The 24,065-nt window shown below is 45.6% G+C and overlaps 1 protein-coding gene across 1 annotated transcript in view; it reads left to right on the top strand.

Annotated features, from left to right (window-relative positions):
• The first annotated feature begins 250 nt into the window (after nt 1-250).
• Nucleotides 251-24,065, top strand: part of LOC147435151 (ribosome biogenesis protein BOP1 homolog) — a 62,055-nt gene continuing 38,240 nt past the window's right edge. The window contains exons 1-2 of the mRNA XM_086488258.1: nt 251-839; nt 953-1,107. Coding sequence (XP_086344384.1) covers nt 450-839; nt 953-1,107 — 545 coding nt within the window. The 5' untranslated portion in view covers nt 251-449. The remainder of the gene's footprint in view (nt 840-952; nt 1,108-24,065) is intronic.

The following is a 24,065-nucleotide window of genomic DNA, read 5'->3' as shown; positions in this document are numbered from 1 at the left end:
TAAGGGCAAGAAAAGTAAACAAGAACATGCGAGGGGTAGACATGAACTAGCTTTATCATATGATCAAGAGCACTCACATCGGTATCAACAACCCATATGCGTCCTCGTGGTTAGCTCATCGTGATTCCTAGCACAGGGTGGTGTGTTCAAATTTTGAGGTTGCTGCCCACACGTTGACTTTTTTAAGGCCGTTCCCTTGCCTCGAGATTCGCGTGCAACAAGCCTCATCGAAGCCTCGTCGTTGATCCCACCGCCTCAGCCTCATTAAGACCGCGGGTTAGGTAGTGCTGGGCCTTTTGGGCAGGCCAAAAAGTTTTTCGTAATAGAAATAATAATGTGCACTGTTGTATGCTAAACCTAGGCCTCTGTTGGCTAGAGAGAGAGACAGGACGCGTTACTCTCAGCTCCAACCGTGGTCCGTGGTCCTCAGTGCCTTTACCACAGGGTTCATGGGCACGTCGGACAAAAAGCGGAGGCAAACTCCGGGTAGTAAACGGGCTGTGAACGTTGGAGCTGCTACGGAAACCAACGGAACTGCAAGTTTGTTAGACACAGCCCGAGCAGTAGATTTGAGTACTAGCTCAGATAGTGACGATGGAGACTGGCAAAACACAAGCTCCGATAGTGATGATGAATACAGCTCTGCCAGCTTTGATGATGATGATTCCTCGGGTGATGAAAGTGAGGGTACCACAGAAATTAACGAAGCAATACTGGACTACATGGGGGCTTTGGAGAAAGAAAGAGAAGATGAGGAAAGAGGGGATTCTCTCAGTGGTGGTGGCGAAGAATCAAGGTCACCAAGAGCTGTCGCAGAGAGCGACTCTTCTGAAGATGAGGTTAGTGAACATTTTCTGTTTGTTGAAGGTGGGTTTGGAAATTGTACAATCCGTCCTCAGATCAAGAGCAATGGAGGCATTCCAGTTCATCATCTTCATCCTATATTTAATAGGTGCCATCGCGCAACACAATTGGAAATGTGCCTCTTGAATGGTATAAGGATGAACAACACATTGGCTATGATCTGAGTGGAACGAAAATTAGCAGAAGGGAGAAAAAAGATCAACTTGATTCGTTTCTTGCTCGCTCAGATAATTCTAAGGATTGGTAAGCTAAGTGAATCTGTAACTAGACAGTCATCTTTTATGCATCACTAGAGTCTTTTGTTTTTGGAATGTATTTGTTGGCCTTGTGCTAGAAGTATGGAAAGGCAGATTCTGGAGGCATCGCTCTAGCTGTTCCAATTTAGTATTTTCTATTAACGTCCGTTGGACCTCCCTTTGGAGGCCGAAGTCGACCAATAAGACTAAACAGATATATCATTGGTTATATTTCACTGTGGGCATTGTGCCGTATAAAGCGAATGGAAAGCAAAACATAAACCAAAATAACTTTGGGGAGTTCGAATTACCATCGTAAGAACCTTAGTTGGGAAATGATGGTAATCCACTATCTTTACAACAACAAGAAGAATTAATCTTCATTTTTCATCCTTTTGTGAGGGAGAGTCACACTAGTGGATGATAGCTTTCCCTCTGTAAACAACCCATTTCTCTTCTTGTTTAGCTGCTCCGACCCGAGCTAATGCACTTACTCTTAGCTTGAGGGGTGTGAACTCATGTGAAATCCATAGACAAGTGCCTTTTGAGTTGTTTAGTTGCTTCACGACTTCTCTTTTCTCCCTGACATTAGCGTATCTTTACTTTCTTTCTTGTAACCTCAATGTAGACCAGATCTCCGAGGTCCACAAAAGGGACTAGTTTGGTGAGTCATTATGTAATGGGAGGGCACCATGTGCCAACGGAAAAGAACATACAAGACAACTTTAAGCACTTCGAAACAATTGGAGAGAGAGAGAGAGAGAGAGAGAGAGAGAGAGAGAGAGAGAGAGAGAGAGAGAGAGAGAGAGAGAGAGAGGCGGAATTCCACCCCTAGAGAGCATTGCCCCCAAACCTTGGTGCCCCTTTTGGTATTTCTTTATCTGCCAGATCAGCCCTAGCGTTTTCTAGAGGAGCAACCGACAATCTCAGTTTGCAGCAAATCAGCCTCAACATTTTCAGATTTCAGCCTGTCACAAGATGGGCACCACGTGCCAATAGAAAAGAACAGGCTGAACAGACTTTTAGCACTTCAATAACAGTTGAACTGAGAGAGAGAGAGAGAGAGAGAGAGAGAGAGAGAGAGAGAGAGAGAGAGAGAGAGAGAGAGAGAGAGAGAGAGAGTGGTGGAATTCCACCCCAGAGAGTATTGGCCCCAAACCTTGGCGTCCATTTCGGTATTTCTTTATATTGCATCAACACAGTACAAGCCGGTACTTCAGACTCTGCACCTTCTCTTGTCGCGAGAAACGGCTTGGATCTTCCTTCGCAATCTTCCCCTGCGGTTTGATACTTTGGCAGCCCATCGAGCCTCCCCTTGGCCATTCCCTCGTTGGCATCGAGTTCTCCATTATTGTCCATTATCGGCCTCGTCGAGATCTGCGTCTTCAGCCCTTCATTCCTCTCACATCGGGAGTGGCCATCCGCAATCCCACATCTAGAAGGATCCAAAGGTGCATCAAATCAATCCCGGAGGTGTCTCGTCTTGAGGAGTTACCGAGGTGATTGTCATCATACTAGTCAATAGAGTTTGCACTTGAGGTATTGCATTGTGTGTACGTTCCATTTACGCAATCTAAAGCAAATATCACATCGGCAACGGTGTGGGGGGCCGTTGAGAGGGTTGCTTGGGACCCCATTGGGTGTCGCTCTCTTCTTCTTCTTCTTCTTCTTCTTCTCTCTCTCTCTCTCTCTCTACACATCTCGAACATACTTTCTCAGGGAAAGATAAAATGAACCCTCATTCAAGCTAAAAAAAATCACTAACGCAAGGAAAAGAAGTAAAGGATTTGTGGAAGTGTAAAACCTAGATCTTCACCATTTCAATTTCGTTGCACCTGACACCTAGGCACTTGGACCAAATCGGACGGGGTCTTATAAGTTGGTAACACTTTTATCATTATTTAGCCCAATCGGCGAGGATTTGTAAGTTGGTGAACACTACGTCTTCTTTTGCTTCTTCTAGGGTTTAGGCCCCTTGGTCGGGATGTGGAGGTTGGATTAGGTCTTCAATAGCTTTACACGTCAGCAGTTTGTGATACATTAGGGAGCTCATCAATCCTAATGCACTTCCACACTTTATATTCTCTACAATGCTCCTTATTTGTGTAAGTTATCGCTTTAACTAGCTTGCTGGATATTTCCTTTACCAATTTTCATGGGGGTAACGCTAGAGTTTTGGAGGTCATCTCCTAGGTTTTCCCAACTAGATATTGTGAGTGAGGGCTTCTTTGTGACTATGCTTGGCCCTTTGAGGCTTTTCTAGAGTCTAGGCGTTGTGAGCGAGATGGAAACACACACAACGGCTCTATAATCACCCGACACACACTCTTGGGATAACACACACACACTATGAAGCACCACTTGGCTTATACAATCCACTTGGTCGAGACAAGGAACACACCGATGGAGTGAGAGGAGAGAGACTATCCATTTGCCGACTCAACACACACACAAATCAGCTCAAAGGAGAGATTTTTGATGCTTAGATACAATTGAGCTTGGGCTAACACCAATGGGGCAAATAGCTCACACCATATGGATGAAACATGCCAGATACAATCACAAATTTGAGCAGAGGCTTCACTCATAGGAGAAACTTACACAACCAAAACAACAGGAAAACAATGAGGAATTTTGCAAAATAGACAACACCATTGTGTCCAGAACGGCAAAAAACTCCACTCTACAATATCAAAGTGCTCAAATTCGAGCTTGGATGAGCAGTTTATGGCCAAAACAGGCTCCAAAAACAGCAAAAAAGTGAGTTGCAGCTGTTCCTCATCTTCTCTCCACATTTTTTCTTGTCACGTGACACATCCAACCCTATGTGTCCGCGGACAAGCTACAACACGACAAGGGTTCAATTAGTCAAGTCAGTCTAGATTAATAAGTGTTCTGGCACTTTTGTGAGTCTGTTCGCAGACCGTGCATGACCAGTCACTTAGTGTAGATGCATATCCTCTGGTTGCACACAACATGATCATAAGCATTCCCATCAGAATCCATCTGAATCAGTCAGGGGAATTTTACAGTGCATTTAGCCTATTTTTCCTAATTTTGACATTTTTCACTTATCAATTTAAATGACTTTTGTTGGGAACTGAGTAGGGCAAATTGGGTAAGATAATATATAAGGAAACCAAAGCTAGCACTAAATGGCAGAAGAGGCAGCAGGAGCACCATTGCTCAACAGACAACTTCTCAGCAAGAACCCTTGGTGGTGTTTTCTCCTCCAAGCAAGCTCCCCAGCGTTTTTCATCAGCATCGCCCTAGCCTCTCATTGCTTGGTGTTTTCAGCAAGTCACTATCGCCCTACAGTCCCAAGCCTTGGCGTTTTCAACAGATACCTCCATCGCCAAGTCTCATCTGGTCTAGCGTTTTTCATCCAAGCATTGGTTGCCATAGATCTCAGCCCTTGGGCGATTTTTAGCAGGCTCTTTCTATAGCCATTTCAGCCCCACAGTAGCAACAGATTTTCAGCGATAAAGACGAGCAAATCAACGTTTCTCTCTTACATTTTCTGCAGTAGCAGAATTCAGCTAGCAACATTTTTGGACTGCAATATAAGAACGGCAGAATTCAGCCCCTAGATCGGCCTCACCATCCCCGTTGTCGTCATCGATCGAGCCTAGACTTGCATCAGTCACATGCATCCACTTTGTACCAGTTTGTGCAATCAATAGTAGACCACTCTCCTTGACGAGAGTGGGGCCTTCGGAGGAGGGTTTTACAACGTCTCTGGTGTCGTATTCTCTTCTCTCTCTCTCTCTCAGTCTCATACACTTTCACGCACAATGTCCATCCACTTGTTTGTGATCATTGCACTATCATTAAGAACGGAAGGCTCTTCCTTTCATAAGAACAAAAGGAACCTTGAGCACAGTTCGGAGCTCTCATCTTGAGCAAAGTTCAAACATTCATTCCGCTGCACCTAACATTGGTATCAGAGCTAACATTGGTATCAGAGCTTTGGCAGTGTTTTGTATCACTCAAGGAAAGAACCACATAATTTTCTTTGCTTGTTGCGGTCGCACGTAGCCCAAGTCCTCTTGGGCGTGTCGATTCCTTATCGTGTTTTTGGAGTGACAAGAAACCCAAGAAAGAAGGGCTTGTCAGCCTCCCCTTGTGCCTCTTTTCACTCATTGAGAGTGGACCGTGCACTTAGCGGCCGGCCAATCGACGTGAGGTGGGAAAAAGCAACCTTGGTGTGAGCGCAAGGCCGCCAAGGGGTGCGCTCGCGGAAAAGAGCAGAACTCGGGTGAAGAGAAGATCCTTCTCTACGAAAGAAGAACCTCAAGAACCTCAAGACCCAAGACCCGCAAGAACCCAAGTTTCTCGTGAACTTAAGAACCCAAGACCACAAGAACTGTAACCGGCCCGTAGGGCGGTAGGCGTTGGCTTTCACCCGAAATTCTTTACTTTATACACACACACAGAGCACTTTGCAAAGAGAACCTGCTATGGGAATTAACACTTAATCACACACACAGCTCGGAAGCTAGAATGCTCCGAGCAGACGCCGACAACCTGTAGGCCCCAAAATTGGCGCCCCTTTCGGTGTTTCTTTATTCTTTAGGAGGGTAAATTACAAGGTAAGGTCCTGGGAATCCTTCACGTGTATCCACCTAGATACCATTTGATTTGGCCAAATTTCGGCAGCATAACAGTCCCAAAACTTGCGCGAAACCAATTCCCCTGCTGGAACTCGCTTGCACTGTCGTATACCCTCTGATTCCTGTCCAAAAACAGTAAATTCAGCACGCTGTATTTACTGGTTTTTGCCCTGTTTTCAGCCCCAAACAGTCCCCTAACTGTCCTTTGCCAGTGGGGCACGATTCCCAATGATCCTGGCGTCCGTATGGCTGAAAAACAGTGAATTTACAGCGCATACACAGCGCTGATTTTGCACCTGTACGGTGAGGTTATTGTTCGGGAATAAAGGCCTAAGTGCCTTGTACTTATAACTTATAAGTTAAAAAGACTTATAAGTGAGGGGGCCCAAGTGTGAATGGCCCCCTAGTCACTTACTCATATACTCAAATGTGAAGCCCAAAAAGGAGCTAGCGTGGCTTTTCCCAAAATCCAACGAGCTCTCTCTCTCTCACGTTTTTCCCTGCGTGTGCTTCTTCAGCGCCTCTCTTCCCTTCTCCTTCACTCTCATTGCATAGGACAGCAAGTGGGCTCTCTCTCCTGCTCCCCCACACATGGTATCAGAGCTTTAGGGTTTCCAAGAGAGCCATCTTCGCAACACAGATCAGAATTCTGTTTTTGCTCGCTGCGGGAAGGATATTCAACCGTTTTCGATCAACTCTGTCGCGAAGGGATCCTCTCACCGTGTAGAATCGACCTCCGGTGACAGTTTCCCCAAAATTAGGGTTTCAAAAACTGGCGAACAGCAGCCTATTTCTGCTGAAATTGACCAATTTCGGGGTCAATTTGATGCAATTTCATTAGGGCAAGTCTCACAGGTCAATCTTACAGGTGTTTCCACCAACGAGGTTCTGAAAATTCAGCAAAACAGGTGTTTACAGGTCTGATTTTTGCCCTAAAACAGGGAATTTCAGCAAGCAAATGATGTATACACCTTGTGGAAACCTTTGGTAAGGGTTTGGCAGTGAATGTACGCCGTTTTGGGGTGATTTCGCGTGAAATTTGCTCGCTGTTTTTCTGTAACAGCAAGCTGTTTTTTGCCCGATTGCGCACATTTGGGCGTGTTTAGGTCGGCAAAACAGGGTTTCAGTGTTTGCAATCACTCAGAATGGCTTCTAGCAGTGAAAGTGGCAATTTGTTGCACATTCGTAAGCTTGAAGGTGCCCATAACTTTGCTATATGGAAGATGCAATGTTATAATGTGATGTTGCAGAAGAAACAGGCGAAACCTATTAAGTTACAGGGTGTGAAACCGGTTGATATGGAGGTTGAAGAATGGGAAGAAGTGGACGAGTTGGCTCGCTCCACGATCATGCTTTCGGTGTCTGACAATTTACTCTTCAATGTAGAGAATGAGCAGACAGCATGGGGCATGTGGAAGCGTTTAGACGAGTTGTATGTACAGCAGAGTGCTGCCAGTAAAGTGTATTGGCTTAAGAAGCTTATGGATCTCCGCATGAAGGAGGGCACGCACATGTCAGTGCACCTCAATGAATTCAATTCTATTTTCAGCCAACTGACAGAGCTGAAATTCACGATTGATGAGGAGTTCAAAGCTACTTTTCTGCTATGCACATTGCCCGAGAGTTGGGATGTATTCCGGACAGCTCTTAGTAACTCAAGTGCGTCACTTAAGTATGCAGATGTAGAGAGTTCTCTCTTGATGGAAGAGATGAACAGGAAGAACACCACAGGTGGGTCTTCTAATGCATTGCACTTGAGAGGCAGGTCTCAACAGAGGGAGAAATCTGACAGTAAGGACAGGGCACGCAGCAAATCTCGTAGGAAAGATGTTGTGTGTCATCATTGTGGAAAGAAAGGGCATTATAAACGGGAATGCTATGAGTGGAAGAAAGAGAAGAACAAGGGTGCTGAAACTGATGCAAAGGACAAGGGAAATGCCAAGAAGAGCACTGTGTTGATTGAGGAAATCAATGTTGCTAGTAATTGTGACAGTGACAGCAGCACTGATGTACTCAATGCCTCTTCTGTGGATGCACATACCCTTGCTATGGGTTCTGATGTGGACATGCATACTTGGATTCTTGATTCAGGTGCCTCCTTTCATGTAACACCTCATAGGGATTGGTTTACACAGTACTCAGGTGAGGTGCAGGGCACTGTTTATTTGGGAGATAACTATGCATGTGACATTGCAGGTATTGGCTGTGTCCAGTTTTCCTTTGCTGATGGTATGACTTTTGTTTTGCACAAAGTGCGTCATGTGCCACAACTCAAGAAGAGTTTGATTAGTACAGGACAGCTAGATGATGCAGGCTATCACACCACTTTTGGTGATAGCAAGTGGAAAATTTGTAAAGGGGCCTGGATTATAGCCAAGGGTTGTAAATCGGACACTTTGTATCCTTTGCATGTATCTAGTGTGCGTGACCATGTTGTCGCCGTAACCGAGCAGCCAAGTGTTTCTTTGTGGCATGGCCGGTTGGGACACATGAGTAAAAGAGGAATGGAAACTCTGTCTCGTTGTGGTTATTTGCCGTGTTTGAGGTATGCTGATTTTTCTCATTGTGAGCACTGTATTTATGGTAAGCACAGTCAAACACCGCACAAAAGGTCTATTTCTTTGAAGTCTGACAGGTTAGACTTAGTGCATTCCGATGTATGTGAAATGCCACAGTTGTCCTTAGGGGGAAAGAAATATTTTGTCTCGTTTATCGATGATGCTACACGTAAGGTGTGGGTGTATCCAATACGTGCTAAAAGCGATGTTTTGGATACTTTCAAGAAGTTTCTTGCGTTTGTTGAGAATCAAACTGACAAGAAGCTTAGGTCTTTGCGCTCAGACAATGGGGGGGAGTATGTATCAAAAGCATTTATTGACTTTTGTGCTACTAAAGGTATTAAAAGAGAGCTCACGGCTCCTTTTAATCCCTCTCAGAATGGAGTTGCAGAGAGGTTGAACCGGACTATCCAAGAGAAAGTTCGGAGTATGCTGTCACATGCTGTATTACCTCATGGTTTTTGGGCAGAAGCTGTACAAACAGCTATTCACTTGATTAATCGCTCACCTAGCAAGGCTTTGGGTGGAAAGGTGCCTGAGGAGGTGTGGTCTGGCAAGCCACCCTCATATGCACATTTAAGAGTGTTTGGTTGTGAGGCCTATGTTCACATCCGGAGTGAACTGCGCACCAAACTAGAACCAAAGTCTCATAAATGCATTTTCCTAGGATATGGTGAGGATGGTGAAATGGGGTATAGATTATGGGATCCCGCATTACGGAAAATCATACGTAGCAATGATGTCATCTTCAATGAGAATTGCATGCACAAACAGCCCACAAAGGTCGAGGAAGTGCGCCGGGTTGTTTTTCGTGAAGATGTTACATATGGACAGCCACGAATGCCCAATGTTCAGCAGCCTTTACATGCTGAAAATGGTGCTGAAAATCAGCCATTAGCTGCTGAAAATCAGCCCCAACAAGTTGCCATTGATGCACCACAGGTAGAGGAACAGATGGATGCTCCTAGACCGCCCGTTGTTGCGATGCAACCGGCTGAACAGCCTGCTGTTTTTGATGGTTTACAGGCTGAAAATCCACCTGTTATGGATCATTGGGTGCGTAGGTCTACTCGGGTGACAAGGCCCCCCGATAGATATGAACCGTCTTTGGACTATGTCATGCTTACTGATTGTGGTGAGCCGTCTTGCTATAAAGAGGCTATGCAACGGGAAGACAGTAAGAAATGGTTCAAAGCAATGGTTTCGGAAATGCAGTCTTTGGAGAAAAACCATACATGGGACTTGGTTGATTTGCCTAAAGGGCATAAGGCTCTGCCATGTAAATGGGTTTACAAGACCAAGGTCACATCTGATGCTTCTTCTAAGTACAAGGCACGTTTGGTTGCTAAAGGGTACAAGCAAAAGCATGGTGTTGATTTTGATGAGATTTTTTCTCCTGTTGTAAAGCTTGCCACATTACGCCTTGTTTTAGGCCTGGTTGCTTCTGAAGATATGGAGTTAAAGCAAATGGATGTCAAAACAGCGTTTTTGCATGGCGATTTGCTTGAGATGATCTATATGATGCAGCCAGAAGGTTTTGTGTCAAAGGGGCAAGAGAAGAAAGTATGTAGACTCTTAAAGAGCTTGTATGGTTTGAAACAGTCTCCCCGTGCATGGTATCACAAGTTTGATACATTCATGAGGTCTCAAGGATACAAAAGAAGTAATTCTGATCACTGTTTGTATATCAAAACGGCAAGTGATGGATCTCTTCTATTGCTGATTTTGTACGTTGATGACATGCTTATTGCGGGTAAAAATGTCACGGAGTTGGATGCATTACAGCAAAGCTTAAAGACTCGCTTTGACATGAAGGATCTTGGTGATGCTAATCATATTTTGGGCATGCGTATCTCTCGAGATAGACCCAACAGGCGTCTGTATCTATCTCAACGAGATTATGTTAATAAGGTGCTACATCGTTTTCATATGGATGGGGGAAAGGCACTTGGTACTCCGCTGCCTCCATATGTAAAACTGACTGCACATGACTGCCCAAACACAGATGATATACGGGCTGAAATGGCCAAGATTCCTTATGCATCAGCCGTTGGCAGTTTGATGTATGCTATGGTTGCTACACGTCCGGACATTGCATTTGCGGTGGGAGTGGTAAGCAGGTACATGAGCAATCCTGGCAAAAAGCATTGGGAAGCAGTGAAGTGTATCTTGAGATACTTGAAAGGCACTAAAGACTTATGCATTTGTTTTGGGAAGAGTGAGACATCTGTGCATGGCTTTACAGATGCAGATTTTGCTGGACATCCAGATTGCAGGAAGTCTACCTCTCGATATGTGTTTACATTCACAGGAGGTGCAGTTTCTTGGATTTCTAGACTGCAAAAATGTGTTGCTTTGTCCACCACTGAGGCTGAGTATGTGGCTGCCACTGAGGCATGCAAAGAAGCTTTGTGGCTCATGCGTTTGGTAGAAGAGCTTGGCATTAAGTCACCGGTTCCTGTGCTACACTGTGATAGTCAGAGTGCTATTATGCTTGCAAGGAATCCTGTTTTTCATGCCAAGACAAAGCACATAGAGGTGAAGTATCATTTTATCAGGAGTGTGCTTGATGACAAGAGCATTACACTTGTCAAGGTGCACACAGATGACAATCCTGCAGATCTTTTGACCAAGAGTCTTCCAGCAGAGCGGTTTGCGTATTGCCGTCAGATGATGGGTGTTGGATGAGTAAGTGCATGATCAGCTGTTGTATCATAGTTAGCTGATTCTTTGATCTCCCAAGGTACATTGCCTTTAGGTGGGAGGTTGTTAGGGAATAAAGCCCTAAGTGCCTTGTACTTATAACTTATAAGTTAAAAAGACTTATAAGTTAAAAAGACTTATAAGTGAGGGGGCCCAAGTGTGAATGGCCCCCTAGTCACTTACTCATATACTCAAATGTGAAGCCCAAAAAGGAGCTAGCGTGGCTTTTCCCAAAATCCAACGAGCTCTCTCTCTCTCTCACGTTTTTCCCTGCGTGTGCTTCTTCAGCGCCTCTCTTCCCTTCTCCTTCACTCTCATTGCATAGGACAGCAAGTGGGCTCTCTCTCCTGCTCCCCCACAGTTATGACCCTCACCAGTGCCTGCTTTGGAGCAGCAGTTAGCTACCCCTGTTCCTGCTCAAGGAGGCTCTTGCCTCAGCACAAAAGCATGAACCCACACAACTGTACATCAGTCAAATGAGTAGCCCTCTTGTGGGGCATCACATAACTGCACGTAGGAGAGAGAGCAGTGTGTAGTGTGCAGGGCATCACTCCTAGCACCACACTGTACATGAGAGGGAAAGAAAGCACTCCATAGCTCTTAACCTGTGACAGGTTGCAAATGAGGCCTCTCCCAGCATAAAAATCAGCGCCCATTTTTCTGCAAGAGGAAAGTTCACCAAAATGTGACACTTGGCGCATTTTCAAGCATTTTCCCGTTTCGGGTTCGCCGCTTAAAAATATCCCAACCGACGCGTCAGTTGACTTCGCGGCAGAGTTATAAAGTGTTCCCCTAGTCATACCGGAGGTAATGACGCGAACACATTTCACGGCCCAAAATAGCAGTTCCCTAAATTTTAGGAGATACTTCCGTTGGGCTCCCACTGGTCTTCTGACCATCTATCCTCATTGGGACCGCATCCAAAAGTGCAATGTGGCCCAACTGTTGGATACTTTTTGTTGGTAGTCCCACCTTGACTTTACGCCTTAATTGAGTTCACTTCCTAGTATCCACCAACTTGCTAAGTGCGACGGGGGGACCTATATGATCTTGCTCTGAGCCTAGACATCCTCTTACCATACGAATTCCAGTGCCGACCACTTCCCGTCTGCGGGTGAATCTACTGTTCACATTGGCCATACAATGTCCGACCGTTTGCTACTTCAAAAAGAGGGTCTTAAACAAATAAAATAAACCCCATTGGAAAGAAACCAACAACCAAGGTTAGCAGTTGCCACATCTCTGTGACATGGTTAATAACTGCCACGTCCTCGTGACATACCCCCCTCTTGAAATCGCAAACGTCCTCAATTGCATACCATAAATACACGCCACTGATGATCTTGTGCTATTAACACTCTTTTATCATCGCATGTATCCGCAAGAAAGGTCGTAACATACATAGATACAAATGACTTAATGAGGCCTTCATACTTTTGCCATTTCCATCTATGGCACTGAATTCATATGTACATTTGATGTACTAGCTCTATCATTACCCCTTCTTTGCACACGCTGGGTTGGGGCATAAGTAGGCTGTAACCCAAAGGCTTCAAGGTAAAGCTGCAATACATTTGGTGACTCTGACAGTTCATGCTCTTCCATCCACTTTGCATCCATAGGCGGATAGTTCTTGAACTTCACCAAATAGCGTCTTGCAACTTGTCCTTTAACTTTTCTGTCCTTATGTGCCAAAACTTGCTCAGGTACCAAGATCTCATCAAGTTCTTCAACTTCTGGCCGATCCTCAACTGGCATATCTTCTGGCACATCACCCACGAAGGGTCTTAGAAGACTCACGTGAAACGCATTATGAATCTTCCATGCATCAGGCAATTTCAGCCTGTAAGCCACATCGCTGATCTTGTCAAGCACTTGAAAAGGCCCATAGTAACGCATGCTGAGCTTAGGAAACAGCCGTTCCTTGCCCTTCATCTTCTTTAACCTTGCCTTTCCGAACCTTAAGAGAACCCAATCACCAGGTGATAGTAGCAATTCACGACGGTGACGATCAGCAGCCTTTTTCTGTTTTGCCTGAGTCTTGTCCAAGGCAACTTTAATCTTCTTATACATCTCATCCATGTTCTCAACATATCGATCTGCCTCAAAGATCTTGTCCTTTGTATGCAAAATGGGAGAACCTTTTTGCCGCCTTCAACAATTTCAAAAGGTGCTTTTCCAGTAGACGAATGCACCGTATTATTGTACGCATACTCAAGCATAGGCAAATACTGTTCCCACTTGCCCTTATTATCTGACACATAGCATTTCAGCAGATCTAAAACAGTAGAATTAGCCTCTTCTGACTGTCCATCAGTTTGTGGATGAAACGAAGACGAGAACTTGAGCGTAGTACCCATGTTCTCAAACAATCCTCTCCAGAACAAACTGGTCATGCGAGGATCACGATCACTGATAATCGATTGTGGCATACCATGGTACTTAAACACATTGTACATGAACAAGCGTGCCATCTGATCAGATTTTATCTTCTTCCTGACAGGGATAAAATGGGCCTGCTTGCTGAACCTGCAGATAATGGTCCATATACCATCATTCCCTGTTGGCGTTCTTGGAAGATCAAAGATAAAGTCCATAGCAATGCTTTCCCATGGCTTATCCGGAATCGGCAGTGGTTGTAACAACCCTGGTGCCTTTTGCCTGTCAAACTTGACCTTTTGGCAAACTATGCATGCTCGCACAAAGGCATCCACATCTCTCCTCAAGGTAGGCCAATAGAAGAACGTCTCTACCGCTTTAACTGTTGCATCAATGCCACGATGCCCTGCATACGGTGGGACATGACTCTCTTCCATGACCTTATGTCGCAATGGCCTAGTGACACAAAGTCTGCCATGCATCATCATAAAACCATCTCTGAGGAGGTAGTGCTCGTGATGTTGCCCCTCTTGTAACTGTTCAAAGATCCTTGCAAAATCTTCATCAGCAGTATACTGCTCCTTCATGTCATCTAACTCATGATGATAAGGAATTGACACAGCTGAAATTTGTGGCTTTCTTGATAACGCATCAGCCACAACATTCTTCTTGCCTTCCACATGCATAATCTGGAAGTGGAACATGGAAAGAATGTTTGCCCATCGCATATGCTTTTCGGATAACTTTGACTGTGTCAAGAAGTATCGCAAGGTCTGATGATCTGTTTGGACAACAAAATCAGCACCTAAGAGGTAGTGCTTCCAGCTAGAAAGCGCATGAATCACGGCCAAGAGCTCTTTCTCATAGACTTGCATAGTCCTCTCTAGCCCTTGCAAAATTCGGCTTTCATAGGCTACTACCCGTCCATCTTGCATTAGCACTGCTCCGATGCTACTGCCACAGGCGTCACACTGGACCACAAATGACTTCCTGAGATCTGGCAAAACAATAACTGGATCTGAAGTCAACTTTTCCTTTAAGAGACTAAAAGCTGAAATCTCTTTTTGGGTCCATCTGAAAGTGACCTCTTTCTTTTGCAATGCGTGAAGAGGCGATGCTATCTCTGCAAAATTTCTGATAAACCTTCTATAGTAGGAACACAATCCCAAGAAGCTTCTGACATCGTGCACAGTCTTCAAGTCTGGCCATGTCTTGATAGCTTCGACCTTTGCGGGATCCATTTTAACACCATCCTTTGAGACTATGTGGCCCAGAAAGTGGATCTCTTCGAGGAAGAATTCACTTTTCTTAGGATTGACAAGTAACCTGTGACTGCGCAGCTCTTCAAACACAATGGTCAAGTGACGCCTATGCTCCTCTTCATTCTTCGAATACACAATCATGTCATCAAAGAATGTTCCAACAAACTGTTGATGCGAGCGGAAAATCCGGTCCATCATTCTGTTGAACGTGGCAGGAGCATTTGTTAGCCCAAACGGCATCACTAGAAACTCATAAAGACCAAATGTCGTTCTAAACGCAGTCTTGTGCACATCCTCTGGGCTTATACGAATCTGATGGTACCCACTCTTCAGGTCTATCCTGCTGAAAATTGCAGCACCCTCTAAACGATCGAGAATATCATCAATGCGAGGAATAGGAAACCTATTCTTGATGGTATTCTTATTCAACGCACGGTAATCAATACACATGCGCCATGAGCCGTCCTTCTTCTGCACTAGGAGCACTGGGGAGCAAAAGGGTGAAGAACTAGGCTGAATCAGCCCCTTCTCTAATAACTCCTCAACCTGGCCCATAATCTCTTTCTGCTGCGCCGCACTAACCCTGTAGGGAGGTCTATTTGGTGGGCTACACCCTGGCACCAAATCTATCCGATGGTCCTCAGGTCTCTCTGGCGGCAATTGCGACGGTAATGAATCAGAAAAACAGTCACTAAACTTTTGCAAAAATGCTGACCTTTCTTTATCTAACACAGATAAATTTGACTGATCCCTATCTGAGACATCACGTGCAAAAATCAAGTACACAGAAAGATGATTCTTTATTACAGAAGTGATAGCAGAAGCAGATACAATAGGGACTGACTCTCCTTTAAGCTTTACATCCAAGATGTGAGTTTTGCCCCTATGCTGTACAGTGATCTTTTTGTTGTAGGCATCCATGACTCCATGCACTCGGAACATCCACGGGATCCCCAAGAAGGCGTCACAACCTTCCAGCGGCATGATGTAAAACTCTTCAGTGTCCACATACGACTGAATATGCAGACGCAGTTTTCCAATGATAGGAGTAACACACTCTGAGTGGCCAGGACATGCCAACCCTGCCTCTGCTGTGTACCCCATCTCTTCAGCTTTGATGCCGAGCTTCATAGCTAACTCTGGTGAGATAAAGTTGGCTTTGGCACGTGGATCAAAGAAGATGAGTGCCGTCTGATCCCTAACTTTACCCCATGCCCTGCATAACTCACTGGCATCTGTGCTGGGCCTGTCACCCACCATGTCTGGCACTAAACCTGCCGTGGGTTTAGGCTTCTTGCCTTTCTGGTCTTCTTTATCCTCTGAGTCAGCTTGCCTTTTCCTTTGTGGACAATTGATAGAAAAGTGACCAGGTTGCTCGCATATAAAGCATTTGTTCTCAGCCATTAGGACCTTCTTTTCCTCGAGCGACTTGCGCACAAAAGGCTTCCTTTTCTGTTTCTTTGCCTGCGCTCCAGAAGTCCCAGCTGAATCCTTGTCTTTGGTGGCCTGTTCAGACCCCTGTGACGCATCAGGAGCCGTTTTCACAAAGGGCTTCTTCGCTGAATTTTTCTTCTGCTGCCCTCCTTTATCACTGCTCGGAAATCCACTGTCCTCTCCTTTCAACAGGGCAAGACCAGTGTTCGCAACTTCCATAAGCTGAGTAAGGGTAGCCACTCTGTTCTTTGTACAGTAATCACGAAGCCCTTTAGGCAGCCCACAACAATACTTCTCTATCTGCTCTGTCAGTGGCACAAATCTGTAGGAGGTCACTGAGAGTAACGCTTTACAAAACCTCCTATTGTACTCCAGCAAGCTCTTGCACGAAGCTGAAGTAAGCTGGTGCCAATCTGTCAGGACATCGGCTTCAAATTCATTTGATAGCCAAGCAGATGCAAACATTTGCTTGAAGTAAACCCAAGTGGCGGGTGCCTGTCCTTGCATTAACAATGTCGTCCACCATGTAAGCGCATTGTCCTTTAAGAAAGTGGCAGCTTTCCTGACCTTCGAGGCCTCTATAAAATTCCCTCCCGCATAAGCTGTATCAAACTGTTGGAGGAAAGTGAGTGCCTTTGTCTTGTCCTCGAAACCACTGAAGGTACTGAACTTTACTGCTGCACCACCTTCTTTGTAAGCCTTCGGCTTCTCTAGTGCCCCCAAGTTGTCATACGGAATGGTCTGCAACATGGGCACTGTACTAGGCATGATCGGCACGTGTTGGCCATTCACATTTTGCGTCAGAGGTGCGATATCTGGCTGCTGTCCAAAAAAACCAGCCATGCCAAAATGACCCTGTGGCACCCCAAACTGGCCCTGGTTGCCGTGGAAACCTTGCTGCATGCCGATAGTACCATACATTGGGTTTGGCATGATGCCTTGCATACCCCCGAACACTGTTCCTGGCATGTACGGCTGACTTCCAGACGCATAACCAGCCATACTTTGGAACACCGATCCACCCCCGAAATACCCAGGATGTATCGTGGGTGGTGGAAACACTGAGTGCATAGCCTGGTATCCAGCTCCCTGTCCATTCAAGACAGCATGCTGGCTCTGAAAGGTGGCGGGCTGAACTGGCATAACCTGTGGAATAGGCGTTCTAGCCACCTGTTCAAGCACGGGAGGAACCTGCTTTGGAGCCCCCGACTCCGCAACATGCGAGTGTTCCCTTTCCTCCTGCGCCTCATGAAGTACTTGGGCTTGAGCTTCAACAAGCTCCGTACGCGGCGTAGGTTGCCTATTTTGCTGTTGCTCTGGTGGCGCTTGCAAGAATTCCATAAACCTCGGATTCTGCACCAGCTGCGAAAAGACATTCACCGCGGCAACTAACTGAGTCTTAAACGCATCATCCTCAAGTTGCCCTGTCATAAAGCCCAGTACTACTGGAGGGATATTCACGTTGACAGTAGGTACAGACTGACGTGGCCGTGAGCTCTCGCCAATCTCAAAAACCATAGGAATCTCCTGCCTGTCCTTTGGAGAGGAACCCTCTTCCATAATTCCCTTCCCCTTGTCGGCCATAGTGTAATCCCCGTGTTCTTGCACTGTGTGTCTTTACCCTGAACAATCCAGGCTCACTCTTTGAGGAAAAAGTAATTGATGTCCCGGCAATGGAACCATGTAACCGGCCCGTAGGGCGGTAGGCGTTGGCTTTCACCCGAAATTCTTTACTTTATACACACACACAGAGCACTTTGCAAAGAGAACCTGCTATGGGAATTAACACTTAATCACACACACAGCTCGGAAGCTAGAATGCTCCGAGCAGACGCCGACAACCTGTAGGCCCCAAAATTGGCGCCCCTTTCGGTATTTCTTTATTCTTTAGGAGGGTAAATTACAAGGTAAGGTCCTGGGAATCCTTCACGTGTATCCACCTAGATACCATTTGATTTGGCCAAATTTCGGCAGCATAACAGCCCCAAAACTTGCGCGAAACCAATTCCCCTGCTGGAACTCGCTTGCACTGTCGTATACCCTCTGATTCCTGTCCAAAAAGAGTAAATTCAGCACGCTGTATTTACTGGTTTTTGCCCTGTTTTCAGCCCCAAACAGTCCCCTAACTGTCCTTTGCCAGTGGGGCACGATTCCCAATGATCCTGGCGTTCGTATGGCTGAAAAACAGTGAATTTACAGCGCATACACAGCGCTGATTTTGCACCTGTACGGTGAGGTTATGACCCTCACCAGTGCCTGCTTTGGAGCAGTAGTTAGCTACCCTGTTCCTGCTCAAGGAGGCTCTTGCCTCAGCACAAAAGCATGAACCCACACAACTGTACATCAGTCAAATGAGTAGCCCTCTTGTGGGGCATCACATAACTGCACGTAGGAGAGAGAGCAGTGTGTAGTGTGCAGGGCATCACTCCTAGCACCACACTGTACATGAGAGGGAAAGAAAGCACTCCATAGCTCTTAACCTGTGACAGGTTGCAAATGAGGCCTCTCCCAGCATAAAAATCAGCGCCCATTTTTCTGCAAGAGGAAAGTTCACCAAAATGTGACACTTGGCGCATTTTCAAGCATTTTCCCGTTTCGGGTTCGCCGCTTAAAAATATCCCAACCGACGCGTCAGTTGACTTCGCGGCAGAGTTATAAAGTGTTCCCCTAGTCATACCGGAGGTAATGACGCGAACACATTTCACGGCCCAAAATAGCAGTTCCCTAAATTTTAGGAGATACTTCCGTTGGGCTCCCACTGGTCTTCTGACCATCTATCCTCATTGGGACCGCATCCAAAAGTGCAATGTGGCCCAACTGTTGGATACTTTTTGTTGGTAGTCCCACCTTGACTTTACGCCTTAATTGAGTTCACTTCCTAGTATCCACCAACTTGCTAAGTGCGACGGGGGGACCTATATGATCTTGCTCTGAGCCTAGACATCCTCTTACCATACGAATTCCAGTGCCGACCACTTCCCGTCTGCGGGTGAATCTACCGTTCACATTGGCCATACAATGTCCGACCGTTTGCTACTTCAAAAAGAGGGTCTTAAACAAATAAAATAAACCCCATTGGAAAGAAACCAACAACCAAGGTTAGCAGTTGCCACATCTCTGTGACATGGTTAATAACTGCCACGTCCTCGTGAGAAGAACCCACAAGAACCCACGACTTCAGTGGATGGTCATCACTCGAAGCGGAATGGATACTTCACTTGGAGGTGATGAGCATGCGACAGGCGAAGAAGAATTTTCCCCACCAGGAGGTTTTTCTGGCCCTCCCCCTTCCCCATCTATGCCAAGGATTGCACTAACTCCTATGAAGGAGTTGACGCAGTTGTTTATGGACAACAAATTCGAACGCGAAGCAAGAAAAGCAGATATTGATCGTCAGTACGTAGAAAGGATGGTGGCCATAGATTGTGAAAACGACGAAAGAATGGCAACCATAGATCGCGAGAACAAAGCAAGACAAGCAGAATTTGATCGCGAGAACAAAGCAATAAAAGAAAAGAGCGACCAACACATGAAAGAGTTCTTGCGACACTTTTCTATTGTGCAGGCGCAATTTGAACAAAATCGGGAGGAGACTCTCAGTCTCTTCTTCTCCAAAGCATGATACACAGGATTTGCATGATGATAAGCATGATGATTTGAATGATAATGATAAGCATGATGATCAAGATGTGATTTCTCACAAGCATGATGATTTGCATGAAGATGATGTGATTGTTCGCAAGGATGATGGTTTAGTTGATGCTTTTCCTAGCGAAGCTAACCTCGTTGCAGATTCGATCGATCACGAAGAATCAATCTTGGCTTTCGAGTCAAGGTCTACAGCACCCTCCTAGGCAGATTTGATCAAACAAGAAGAACCGATCTTGGCTCTCGAGCCTAGGTCCAAAGAACCCTTACAGGAAGTACTATGTGTTCGCATGATTAGTACGCACGCATTGTACGAGTGTTTTATTTGTGATCGTTTCCTGTATTTTAGTCAGCGTCTTTATGTAATCCCTTTTCCTAGGCATGACATATTGTACGTTGAGCATGTTTCACTCATGAATGAGCACGAATGTATGCTGATTGTTCATGAAAGTTGCAAAGTATGCATTCAAGGAAGTCACATTCCATGTCTCTTCCTTGGAACGACCTAGTTGTAGAAAGAGCACATGAAAGTATGAGCACCAAGCATGGGCATTTCCGTTGTGAATTGCCACAGTTGATTGCTTTAGATCAGAAATACAAGATTCGATCTCATTGTTTGCATGTGTGTGGTGAACAGTTTGGCACTCAGTCTCTTTGTTCATCGACATTGCATGCACAGTCTTTGAGGAAGACAAGATTTTTTCCAGTCACTTTACCTCGAATAGGTATGCTCATGTTTTTATGTTGGAAGTGGTTTCAGGAATTTTCAGCCCTGGAGATTCTTGAAGAAGAACGAAGCATGACTCTAGACGAAGTTGACGCATCGAAGGAGCCACAAAAGATTTTGCGTCGCTTTCAACGCGGCCCAAAGAAGCAAGCGTTGCAGACCTTCATGAAGTTCAAGTATCACATGACCCACACATCAGAGTGGGCCGGCGAAGAGTCCCTTCCAGGATTCCGGATGCTATTGGCGATCTCCATCGACGCCATACAGTTCGGTACCAATACCTCGCTTTGAAAAGGAAGGGATGTTACGTGACACATCCAACCCTATGTGTCCGTGGACAAGCTACAACACGTCAAGGGTTCAGTCAGTCCAATCAGTCTAGATTAGCAAGTGTTCTGGCACTTTTGTGAGTCTGTTCGTAGACCGTGCATGACCAATCACTTAGTGTAGATGCATATCCTCTGGATGCACACAACATGATCATAAGCATTCCCATCAGAATCCATCAGAATCAGTCAGGGAAATTTTACAATGCATTTTGCCTATTTTCCCTAATTTTGACATTTTTCACTCATTAATTTAAGTGACTTTTGTTGGGAATTGAGTAGGGCAAATTGGGTAAGATAATATATAAGGAAACCAAAGCTAGCACTAAATGGCAGAAGAGGCAGCAGGAGCACCATTGCTCAACAGGCAACTTCTCAGCAAGAACCCTTGGTGGCGTTTTCTCCTCCAAGCAAGCTCCCCTAGCGTTTTTCATCAGCATCGCCCTAGCCTCTCATTGCTTGGCGTTTTCAGCAAGTCACTATCGCCCTACAGTCCCAAGCCTTGGCGTTTTCAACAAATACCTCCATCGCCAAGTCTCATCAGGTCTAGCGTTTTTCATCCAAGCATTGGTCGCCATAGATCTCAACCCTTGGGCGATTTTCAGCAGGCTTTTTCCAGCCTCTTTCTATAGCCATTTCCGCCCCACAGAAGCATCAGATTTTCAGCGATAAAGACGAGCAAATCAGCGTTTCTCTCTTGCGTTTTCAGCAGTAGCAGAAATCAGCCAGCAGCGTTTTTGGACAGCAGTACAAGAACGGCAGAAGACAGCCCTTAGATCGGCCTCGCCATCCCCGTCGTTGTCATCGATTGAGCCTAGACTTGCATCAATCACATGCATCCACTTTGTACTAGTTTGTGCAATCAATAATAGACCACTCTCGGCGACGAGAGTGGGGCCTTCGGAGGAGGGTTTTACAACGTCTCTGGTGTCGTATTCTCTTCTCTATCTCTCAGTTTCATACACTTTCACGCACAATGTCCATCCACTTGTTTGTGAACATTGCACTCTCATTAAGAACAGAAGGCTCTCCCTTCCATAAGAACAAAGGAACCTTGAGCACAGTTCGGAGCACTCATCTTGAGCAAAGTTCAAACATTCATTCCGCCGCACCTAACATTCCTGGTTTTTTCAAAGGTTTTTTAGTCTCCACACTTCACTTTATCCCTTGGGTATCTTTGCTCTTTTGATTGACCTCAAACGGACCCCGAACATGCCAAAAATGGCCATGCAATGTGTTTTTGTTACCCTTCTACATCCATCCACACCCCTGGCACTCAACTTTTCTCAATAATGCATCCCGCAATCACGTGAAACTGCTCCCAAATATAGTTCTCATGATGACCTTTTTGCATAATTGATCACAAGAAGACTCTATGTCGGTGACAATGTCGATGGCGACGCGCTAAAAACACAAATGCTGAAATCTGCGTTTTCCGGGCTGAATCTGCAAACTGCGCGGGATCTGACCGTGCGGTGAGGAACTGCTGCGGGAAGGTGAGATCTGCGAGGTTTGGGGGTGCTATTGCGGATTCTGAATGTTGAAAACTGAAAACGTTGAGTCTACTGTGGTTCTGTCGCGAAGACGTGCAAAAACGCTAGGTTGATCTGACTTCTGCTCCAAAAACGCTAGGCTGAATTCTTTTCTGCGAGGGAATTCGCTAACGCTAGGGGATCTGCTGGTCTTGCTGTTGCCGAGTTGTCCTGCCAATGCAAAAACGCCAGGGCTGGTCTTGATCCAAAAACGCTACCTTCTTTGCTGTGATGCAAAAACGCTAGGGCATCTTGTGGGGTCTTGCTGAGAAGTTGCATGATGAACACAGGGTTCCTGTTGCCTCTTCTGCCAGAAAGTGCTAGCGCTAGTTTGCTTATGTACTTGCTTGCTAAAATTGCCCTACCTAGTTCCCAAGGAAGACAAGATTTTTTCCTCTCACTTTACATGGAATGGGTATGTTCATGTTTTTGTGTTGGAAATGGTTTCAGGAATTTTCAGCCATAGAGATTCTTGAAGACGAAAGAAGCAGGACTCTAGATGAAGTTGAAGCATCGAAGGAACCACAACAAACTTTGTCGCTTTCGGTGCGGCCCAAAGAAGCAAGCTTTGCAGACGTTTCTGAAGTTCAAGTACCGCACGACCCACACATTAGAGTGGGCCGGCGAAGAGTTCTTTCCAGGATTTCGGATGCTTTTGGCGATCTCCCTCGACGCCATTCGGTTCGGTACCAAGGTCCAGTACCTCACTTTGAAAAGGAGGGGATGTCACGTGACACATCCAACCCTATATGTCCGTGGACAAGCTACACCATAACAGGGTTTCCGTGAGTCGAGTCTGTCTAGATTAGAAGCGATTTGGCACTTTTGTGAGTCTATTCGTAGACCGTGCATGCCTAGTGACTTAGTGTAGATGCATATCCTCTGGTTGCACACAGCATGATCATAAGCATAACGATCAGAATCCATCAGAATCAGTTAAGGGAATTTTCCAATGATTTTAGCCTATTTTACCTATTTTTGATATTTTTCACTTATCACTTTTAAGTGACTTTTGTTGGAACGTAGGTAGGGAAAATTGGGTAAGTTAATATATAAGCAAACCCAAGTTAGCACTAAATGGCAGAAGAGGCAACAGGAGCCAAGCTCAGCAGGCAACTTCTCATCAAGACCTTGGTGGTTTCCCCTCCAAGCTAGCAGAACATCCTCTAGCGTTTTCTACATCAGCCTATCCCTAGCGTTTCAGCAAGTCCAAGCCTTGGCATTTTTGCATCAGATCGTCTCCGCAAGACCATCACCTGCCTGGCGTTTTTCCCTATGCTAGCGTTTTTGAAGTTGCACCCTCAGCTAGCATTTTTGGTTTGTAGCAGACATGCAGCCCCTAAAGGTAGCAGATTCAGCCCATGAAGAAGTAGCATATTCAGCCCCAGAAGACCTCAGTTTTCAGCCATAAACCTGCAGATTTTCAGCGACAAAGATCCATCGAAAACAGCCCCCAAATCAGCGTTTTTGGACAGCAATAGAAAGATTGCAGATTTCAGCCCTTAGGTTGACTTCGTCATCCCCGTCGTCATCGTCGACATAGCCTAGACTTGCATCAGTCTCATGTATTCCATTTGTACTTGATTGTGCAATCGTAAGTAGACCACTCTCGCTGACGAGAGTGGGGCCTTCGGAGGAGGGTTTTACGTCTCTGGTGTCGTATCTCTCTTCTCTCTCTATCTCTCAGTCTCATTCAATTGCACGCATAGTGTCCATTCACTTTGTTTGTGATCATAGCATTCTCGCATTAAGAACGGAAGGCTCTACCTTTCATAAGAACAAA

The sequence above is a fragment of the Adiantum capillus-veneris genome, chromosome 18 (assembly GCF_014529385.1).
Source record: "Adiantum capillus-veneris isolate H3 chromosome 18, ASM1452938v2, whole genome shotgun sequence".
NCBI classification, from domain to species: Eukaryota; Viridiplantae; Streptophyta; class Polypodiopsida; order Polypodiales; family Pteridaceae; genus Adiantum; species Adiantum capillus-veneris.
This window is presented reverse-complemented; position numbering and strand designations above follow the sequence as displayed.